This window comes from Synchiropus splendidus, chromosome 5 (assembly GCF_027744825.2).
Source record: "Synchiropus splendidus isolate RoL2022-P1 chromosome 5, RoL_Sspl_1.0, whole genome shotgun sequence".
NCBI lineage: Eukaryota > Metazoa > Chordata > Actinopteri > Syngnathiformes > Callionymidae > Synchiropus > Synchiropus splendidus.
In genome coordinates, this window is record NC_071338.1 from 26,671,804 (window position 1) to 26,681,107 (window position 9,304).

Consider the following 9,304-nt stretch of genomic DNA (forward strand, 5'->3'; position numbering starts at 1 on the left):
TCTTGGCTGTGAGTGTGTGGGAAGAGGAGCGCCGCGCACCACAGCAGCGCTGCTTTGACTGACGGACAGATCAGCGCATCAACACACTGGAGCTCTACAGTAGAGTGAATAGAAAGAATGTCAGTGAATCCATGTGAACTCCTCACCCTGCTCTTCAACACCTTCTAATTGTCATGATTTAATGTCATCCTATCGCCAACCTCTATCTCTGGACACATGAGGTGAAATTATCATTTTCCCACGGCACACCTGACACTCTCTCATGGCGCACTAGTGTGCCGCGGCACCCCGACTGAAAAACGTTGGGCTAGAGAGCGTATTGCTGCAAAAATATTGAGCTTCATCACATCAAACCGATGAAGTCACAGGCCTTTTATTTACTTTAATGTGCTCAAAATGAGCTGTTCTTACCTGCGTGTCCGCAGCTCTGCCAACAGAGCTGATCTGCTGGAGGACCGGAGAGGAGAAGCAGCAGCTGAGACCAGTTGTGGTGTCAGAAAAAATAGTTTAGAAGTGCACCACTGACCTTTCTACGGCACAGACAGCACCACTGTACTCACAGCTTATAGACCAGTGCGGGTCATGTATGAACAAGATCTATTTGCCTTCTTAAATTTAGTGGGTGTGGCTAATATTCCGCTGCCCTCAATAGTCCGGAATTTACGGTAAGTAGGCACAATGGAGTGGTTTCTGGCAAACCTTGAGCCTGCATGGTTTTTGTTACATTGAACTGGAAATCTTTCTCAATTCCAACCAGCTGCGTGAATTTTAAACAGTCATACAAAACGTAATTATCTTGAAACAAAAACAAAGATGGATGATAAATGGACTTTTTAATTCGGAGAAACGCATCAATTTCCCTGTTGTACAGCAAAGAAATAATAATTGCAATGTCTTCTTCTGTGTGTACAACTTGCCCCAGTGCCATATTTCTCCCATGTTGCAAATCATTTTCCGGAGTTATGAGTTTTTCCTGCACGTTCACAACATGAGAATATTGTGCGGCCCGATAAGCTGATTTATTGCCAGGCTTTAAATGAATAAAATCTCGATCTGAGCTCCTGTAATAAATGCCTGTTACCTCGACGTCTTTTTCAAGCAAGACAGAATCAGGTGAGCGTGGTACACACGGGAAGAGAGGCTCGGCGCATTAACCGAGGAGCTGGAGTCCGACTCCACCTCTAGGTCTTATATTAGACGTCATCAAGAGAGAAGGGCTCATTATATCAGCCAGGTCCACATACATCAAACACAGATAGTTGTCAGATCTTCTCCAGGGAATCTGGATGGAGAGAAGAGGAGCTGAGTTGAATGTAGTGTTTATGGATTGCAGCCCATTCACCATACACTAGCTATCTTATAATAGAAACTCTGTCTCTAGATACACACTTAGAAAGGACCTTGTCAAGTGGTGCTCTCCGTGCTGAGGAGAAGACTCATGTTGGGCAGGTGAAGACATGTCCTTCTGCGTTTCTGCTTATTTAGCAAACATTAAAAAACGTGTTTTTATTACAACCGCAACTATTCAGGACCCGGTACAGCGGCTCTCCTTAAGGTCCTAGTATTATGTTTCTATTTTAACCAACCCCCTTCTTTAAGAAGGGTTAAATTCATTGATTCAAAAGACTCCGAATGCATTTCTTGTCATAGAAATGGGGAAAAACAATTTTTTCCCTCCAGCGTGCGCCAGGACGTAATAAATCAGTGCCGATAATGTGCTTCCTGGGTACTTTAGAAAGCGGGTGACCATGCTCCGCAGAGGTCTGTACGAGTTGTGTAGTGATCTGACTGTCATGTACGAGGAAAACTGTGAAACAGATGGCTGTTTGAACACTAATGACAGATGATTTTTGTGTGATCTTTCTTTTGCCCTTGGAGGCCAGTTGGCAGCTAGCTAGCACTCATCCAAGATGACGGACCACTTAACTGGAGACGAGTCCGACACGGATGGTGGCTACTGGGTGGGATTGGTTCTGAGACTCCCCACGCCTGAGATGAAGTTTGATCATGAAGAGGAGTTGAAAGTCAAGCTGAGCGGTCTGAGCATTTGGGCTCAGCAGACGGATGAAACAAGGTCAACAAACTAGATCATAGAGAAGACTTTGCTTTAGCTGATTCCATAGAGCTACTGTGGTGGGCCGTCACTGTAACTCCCTCATCATAAAGGCAGACACAAGCGGTTTTCCTGTAACTGATTTATTTGAAGCTCATTCTCCAAATTCACAGTGAAAAAACGAAACAGAAAAGTCAACATAAACAACGCAAATACACTGCCTGGACCACCTTTAGCTTTGATTACAGCACGCATTCGCTGTGGCATTGTTTCGATAAGCTTCTGCAATGTCACAAGATTTATTTCCGTCCAGTGTGTTTTCACCAAGATCTTGCATTGATGATGGAAGAGTCTGACCACTGCGCAAAGCCTTCTCCAGCACACCCCAAAGATTCTCAATGGGGTTCAGGTCTGGACTCTGTGGCGGCCAATCCATGTGTGAAAATGATGTCTCATGCTCACTGAACCAGTCTGTCACAATTTGAGCCCGATGAATCCTGGCATTGTCATCTTGGAATACGCCCATGCCATCAGGGAAGAAAAAATCCATTGGTGGAATAACCTGGTCATTCAGTTTATTCAGGTAGTCAGCTGACCTCATTCTTTGAGCACATAATGTTGCTCAACCTAGACCTGACCTACTGCAGCAACCCCACATCCAGCATCCAGGTGGAGACTTTTTTTTGGCCAGGTAGTGTACAACACAAGTGGTTACATACAGATTGTGTGAAAAGTTCGAGGCAAAAGAATACACTTTTGACAAATACCTTGAGGGAATCTACAAAAGTCTCTCCTTGGTCTGGTCTTGTTACCTGGACCCTTGCTTCGGAAAAACACTTGACTTGACACCACTGTGGCCTGGAAATGCAAATTTTGCCTCTTCATCTACGCCGTCACGCGAGAACTCATGTGACCGCAAAACAACAGACTGAATCAAATAACGTTTTTAAACTTAAACACTAAATGCGAATGATAAACAAACAATACAACAAAACAAGAAAACAACATAAAAAAATAAGCAATGTAAAACGATAATGACCACAGTTACAGTCACAGAATCACTCTGCTGGCCGAACATGAAACCAGAAATGTTATTATACCCCACAATATCTAGCATCATCCGTCCTGCTCTCAGGTCCACCGTCGCTCATCCTGGTTAGTATTTTTTGTCTTCTTCTCCTGACCCTTCACCACGCTGAAAGCAAACATGACCTCACATGTCATGTGGGAACTGATAACTTGGTGGCTAATGCTACAATGACCCAATCTCTCAGAGAAAGTTGCCAAAAACACCAACAAACTAACTCGTCGAACCAGGATATGGACCAGGGTTTTCTGAAACCGTGATCCAACTGAGAAACACGGAAGCAAAGCCGGGAGTTTTGACGTTTATTAAAAAGACATGAGAATAAAAACGTTACTTTTCAATCATGACTCATAAATCTCACTCCAGCCTGCTGCCATCCTGACTCGGTTCGCTCCTTTAGACGTCTGGCCGGGACTTGGGTTTTAGAGTATTGAGAGTTGTTTAGGCGAATAAATGCACTCAACTAAATGGTATCTCACTCCTTCGACCACAGTATACAGAACGCAATATTTTGAAATGCCATAAGTCTTCATCGGCATCTGTGTTGGGTGGGAGGGATTAATAATGGTGAACGATTAATTGCCCAGGTCTAGTAAGACAAATCTGACTATATACACTTAGTACGGGATCCGTGCTGAACACCTTATCTCAGCAGATATTCAGTTAACACATATGTGATGTCAGACTTCATGATATAAAAGATCAACATGTTTGTTCTGTACAAGGCCCATACATGTGCGACTATGATGAAAAACATGAATATTGCACAAACAGTTTGACTTCCTGGTTGAACTGTGAAGCAGTTTTTCACCAGCTACTGTGGGACACTTGAGGCTGTTGAGGCTTAAATGGTCCCGCCCACGGCTGATTGGCGCAGGTGTGATGCGGACGGTTCAGGTAACTTGGCGGAGCCGCCCTCGAATAACGGACAAGATGAGGACAGAGTGATGCAGAAACATGAACGCGTCACTGAATCTGTCGGCAGACTGGAGCAGCTCTGAGCTTCAGCTGACGCACCGCTGCGTTAAGATAAGCATCATCATCCTCCTGGGGATCATGATCACGCTGGGGAACATCGCGGTTCTGCTGGTGATCACCTCGTCCGTGTCCGGCTGGTCGCGCAACTCCCGCTACTTCCTGCTGTCGCTGACCGGCGCGGACTCGCTCTTCGGGCTCCTGGTCATGCCGCTCAACCTGTGGGTGAGTTTGGTCAAGGACTACACGGAAGGACCGGACGCCCTGTGTCACGTGGTGGCCTTCTGCAACGCCACCGTCTACTCCACCTGCATGTACACGCTGGCCGCCATCAGCCTGGAGCGCTACGTCGCGGTCTTCTACCCGCTCAACTACTCCACGCTGCTGACCAGAAAACGCGCGCTGCTCCTGATCGCGTACTCCTGGATCTTCCCGCCTTTTCTGCTCATGCCGATATCGCTTCCATTCGACGTCATCGAGGTGCACTTCTCCACCGCCTCGCTGGTGTGCAACCCGTCCTACTCCACCAACGTGGGCTACACGCTCTCTCTCACCTGCCTCATATTCTTCCCCTGCTGCGTCGTCATGACCTTCGCGAACCTGCGGCTGTGGTGCGCCGCCCGCAGGCAGAGTCGCAAACTGCGCAAATACCAGCGCGCGCGACGCAGCCGTCACAACGTGGCTTCCAGAGTCCTGGTTCCAGCGATGGCCGCCTACTACACCTGCTGGACCCCCTGCATGGCCGCCATGCTCTACAATGGTAAGAGAAGTGGCTTCATGAAAGTGTCATTCGTTCATGGATGATTCATATCATCAGGCTTAGGCAGTCTGTGATACGCAAAACCAGTATATAATGGGGCAAAATATCTTAAGCATTAAAACCATTTATTTTTTTTCATGTGGATGAAAAAAAGTACACTCCATAGAACAATAAATTCAAAATATCTTCATTAATTTTAGCCAAAAGACAAACTTGGAGGGCATACAATACTAGGCCTTGTTTTGCAGATGACAGAATAGAATGATCCAAAAATAAAATGTTACAAAATTGTATAATAACAATAAAACTTAATTAAATAAAGTAATATAAAGACTGGGTTGACTATAAGTGGCTTCATTGCTCTCTCTTCAGTACTGTCGCGACCCAAAAACGTCAAATATGGGGCCATTTAATAAAGGACACCTATAGTTCACACCATTTTGGGCAAATAAAATAACTTGTTACAGTTTTCCCCCTTTGTAATCCAACACTACTATAGACATGCGGGCGTGTTCATCCATCCATTGACATCAAATGCTGACTTGTTGACTTAATGTTAAGGCAGTTGGTTTGTAGTGCACCGTCAATATAGTTCTTAGTTGCTGCCCTCCTGCAGATGCAAGGATTTCCCATCCATTTCCTTCAACATATCCCAGGTTGGATTGTGACGGCAACAGTCGACAGTAGAGGAGCCCAGAATTCCAACTCCCCTGTAAATCCTCGCATCTCTTTTAATAGGATAAAGATCTATTCCCTGGTCAACGGAGAGACATAGTCAGTGGAGTGTGTCCTCGCTAAAAATGCTCAAAATTTCTCTATCAGGACCATTTGTCCTGCAGAAATCCAATAAGGTGCTTACCAATATGCCTTTTAGCTCAGCTCTTTCTTTATCAAACTAGACTGGCATGACTGAAGGTGCTACACCGATCTGTGCCTGTTGCCGAATTACTCGTACCTAAACAAAAACTCTTAACCACTAAGCGTCCAGAGTAATGTAAACAAATTTACTCTAACAAACTGACAAGTATTATGAAGCACGATGTCCAGTTGTATAGCAAATAAAGCAATATACCATCTAAAAACACCACTTCACATCTTATGGTTGAGATCCCAAATGCTGCGGGGAATGGTGTTCTTTCTTGCACCGTTGTGCAAGTGTTAAGTGCTTATGTGCCTATCTTTACCCTTAAACTGCACTTGTCTAAATTAGTTTCTTAAAGAAAAAAAATAAGTGTTGCCAAATGTGAACTTGATCCTCAAAGCTCAGAACGTCAGAGCTGTATCTAAATGCTGTTGTGGATAATGAGCGCCAGTCATCTGTGGGTGCTGTAGACGTAAACGGTTGCCAGTGGTGGGTTTTGGGAGTGATTAAAAAGTCTTTATGTTTCTGAATTTTTTCAGCTTTGTTGTTTATGGCTGTGCAAATATGATCCCAATTATAACAAGAATAACAGGGAAAGGCACCACATGATCACCTCTCCTGCTCGGGAGCTGCGTGTTGGCCAAGCTTGGTCTTCATTTGAATGTATTGATTATTAATGTTGTCCCGCTGGAGATTCTAATGTGTTTTTAATGAGGCTGTGTTTTCAAGGTAGTATAACAGGAAAATAAGAGAAAGTAATGCAATATTTTCCAACTTTGTTTGGAGGACTTCTGCACCAACTCATGCTTTGAATTACTGTTATTGTTATTCACTCATATTTCCACCCTTTTCACTTCAAACAACAGAAGGCTTTCAAACAACCAATTACCAATTTGGACTGTTTTCCTTTAGTGTGACGCCTCAAACTTTGTGATTGATCTTCTGCCAGAAGTTTGGAACTCTCAGAGAAGCGTGTGCTTTTGTGATGAAGTACTTGCTTACTCCGTAAAGGGGCAACAAGTGAGAAGCCATTCTCAGAGTGCACAGAAAATGCTAAAATGGAAAAGTTATTTTCCTACTTAAGTTACTTCTTCATTACTTTTCTCAGGCATCTCCTTGTCCATTTGGTGACAATCCAACTGGCCACCTGTTGCACCTCACGTACGCAGAAACATTTCTTTCATTGCCATTTCTGCATCTTCTGGTTCTCCCCTGGTCAAACTATTGGCACATGGAGTTTAAAACATAAAATGAATTCCAGTGCTTTGCAGCTTTTCAACTTTGTAGAAACATGCAGTGAGAGAAATAGCACACCGTTTTTAATTTAATGGCTGACAGCAGTTCAATTTCCTTGTTGATCAGACCAGATTTCAAAGCCACCTATTCTTGCTGGGCCACAATCCTGTGCTTCTTTGTAGAAGCACGTACAACATGTTTTCAAGCACACACATTTTTTCTCCCTGTTAAATCGGATAGAATATCTGAAGGTCGCTTTTGACTTTTAAAAGAGGCATAAAACTTATTACTACACACTGTGACACTCACTGTCCATCCACCTGTGGGAATAAACTATACATTAAATACACCCTTGTAATTAGTTCAACCAAACTGCAGAATGAAACAGAACATTAAGCGATAAATATCTGGTATGTTTTTGTCTCACAGCAGGGTTGCTACAGCAAGTCCGCCGCCCAAACCATCCAACCCCCCCGGCCCTCAGTAATAGTTGTTTCTAATCTTGTCCCTCCAAATGAAAACCTCAGCATCTTCAATCCCAACTTCGTGTCAGAGCTCCCTTCTCTATATAACATCATAGCATGTCTCACTACTGTCCTACTGAGCTTGTCTTTTACTCTACCTGCCACGGAATATTAGCCACACCCACTAAATTTAAGAAGGAAAATTGATCTTGTTCAAACATGAGCCGCACTGGTCTGTAAGCCACGGGTGCAGTGGTGCTGTCTGTGCCGTAGAAAGGTCAGTGGTGCACTGGCTTAAAATGCACGAGGATCACTTCGAGACTAGTTTTAAAAACGGACTGACTCATGAAACAAACTCAGCAATGTTTTGAACTTGAAACATGAACTCCTCACATCTTTTGTAGATGGTAAACCGCTCAAAATGCGCTGTTTTCGCCCACGTGTCTGAAGTTAGTCTGAAGAAGCTGCTGCTTCTCGTCTCATATGATAATGGGACATTTCTATACAGTTTCAGAGATTTACTCTGGCCTCATCAGGGCTCGGGTCCACATACAGCCCCTGAGGTCATATTGGGTCCACAACAAAGTAGCCTCAAAACAATAACCAGCTATTGGACGGCGATGTCATAGTAAAATCCCCCAACTCTCCTAGGCTAAAGAACTGACTCAACTTTTTTTCCACTCCTCAGCAATCTCGGGTCAAACAGTGCCAGAGTGGATTGAATTTGTGGTGGTCTGGCTGCCGACGTCCAATGGTTTCCTGAACTGCATCTTTTACTTTTGGATCAACAAAAGCTTTCGTAGGAAGTTCCGAATGGTCATTCACAGGCTGGCCCTGTCCATTTGCCCGAAACTGGCCGACACTCTTGGGTGCAACGGTGCCCCTGAAACAGCGTTCGAATCCGTCCGGGACACTAACTTGTACATTCATGAACGATCTTCAAGTGTTTCTTCCACTTGCACGCTGTTATCCATGACCTGAGTGTCTCTGCGATGGGAAGTGTCACTGACCTGTGTGAACTTGTTTATATGCATCCTCTGCTGGTGGAGTCTCTCAGGGTCTTTGCTTGTCTTCCTGCTTGTCAACCTGGTTATTGACTTTTGTGGAAAAAAAAAAGAGCACTGAGCTCAAATGGCAAGTGTGTGAATTAATGGCAGACAATATTGTACAGTTTTCTATAATTTGGTTCATTTAGATTATTTTATTTTTTAGGCATTGTGTTCTGTTGAATGGAACAAATGTGACATTGGTAACTTATTCTTTTTCGTTTGTTTTATTCACTGTTTGCGTGATTCGATGCACTGTCAGAGTACATCTTTATCCAACCAAGTTGTTTTATTGCATTTACGACAGAAAATGCCAGTTAAATTGTGACCATTTGGGGATGTTCGCCACTTTTTTTCACTGTGGTCAACAAGTTTTACGAGGTACTTCTCAATCTTAGTGATTTATTTTCATCCGCAAAGTTATGTTTTGACCTTTTTGGAAGTGGTGCTAAAGATGGTCTCTCTCTTTGCTGGGAAGCACAGACCTCGCCGTATAACAGCTGGCACAATTTAACCTTTAAATCGCAGCAGCATTTCATTTGCAAGGAGGAAAAAGTAATTAAGCAATATGGCTGCAAAAGGTCGCTGCCTTTGTGCAGGCGAGATATAACCTGGGTGCCTTCTGAAGCTAGTGTGTTTATTTTCAGCTGCAACTTTCCCTCCATTTGGCACCGTCGAGCCATGCCATGTCCACGGGGTTCCCTGTTTGGAAATGTGATGGTTTTAATGCAAAACAGAGTATTTTATGATCTTTTCTTTTTCTTTCTTTTGTCTTCTTTTTTTTTTATATTCAGAATATTTGTGGTGTCAACATTAAGCTG

At 43.8% G+C, this 9,304-nt stretch overlaps 1 protein-coding gene across 1 annotated transcript; it reads left to right on the top strand.

Moving 5' to 3' along the window:
• Positions 1–4,097: 4,097 nt before the first annotated feature.
• Positions 4,098–8,418, top strand: zgc:162592 (uncharacterized protein LOC561993 homolog). The gene is made up of 2 exons (XM_053866230.1): positions 4,098–4,875; positions 8,126–8,418. The coding sequence occupies exons 1-2, from the start codon at positions 4,098–4,100 to the stop codon at positions 8,416–8,418; spliced, it is 1,071 nt and encodes a 356-aa protein (XP_053722205.1).
• The last annotated feature ends 886 nt before the right edge of the window (positions 8,419–9,304 follow it).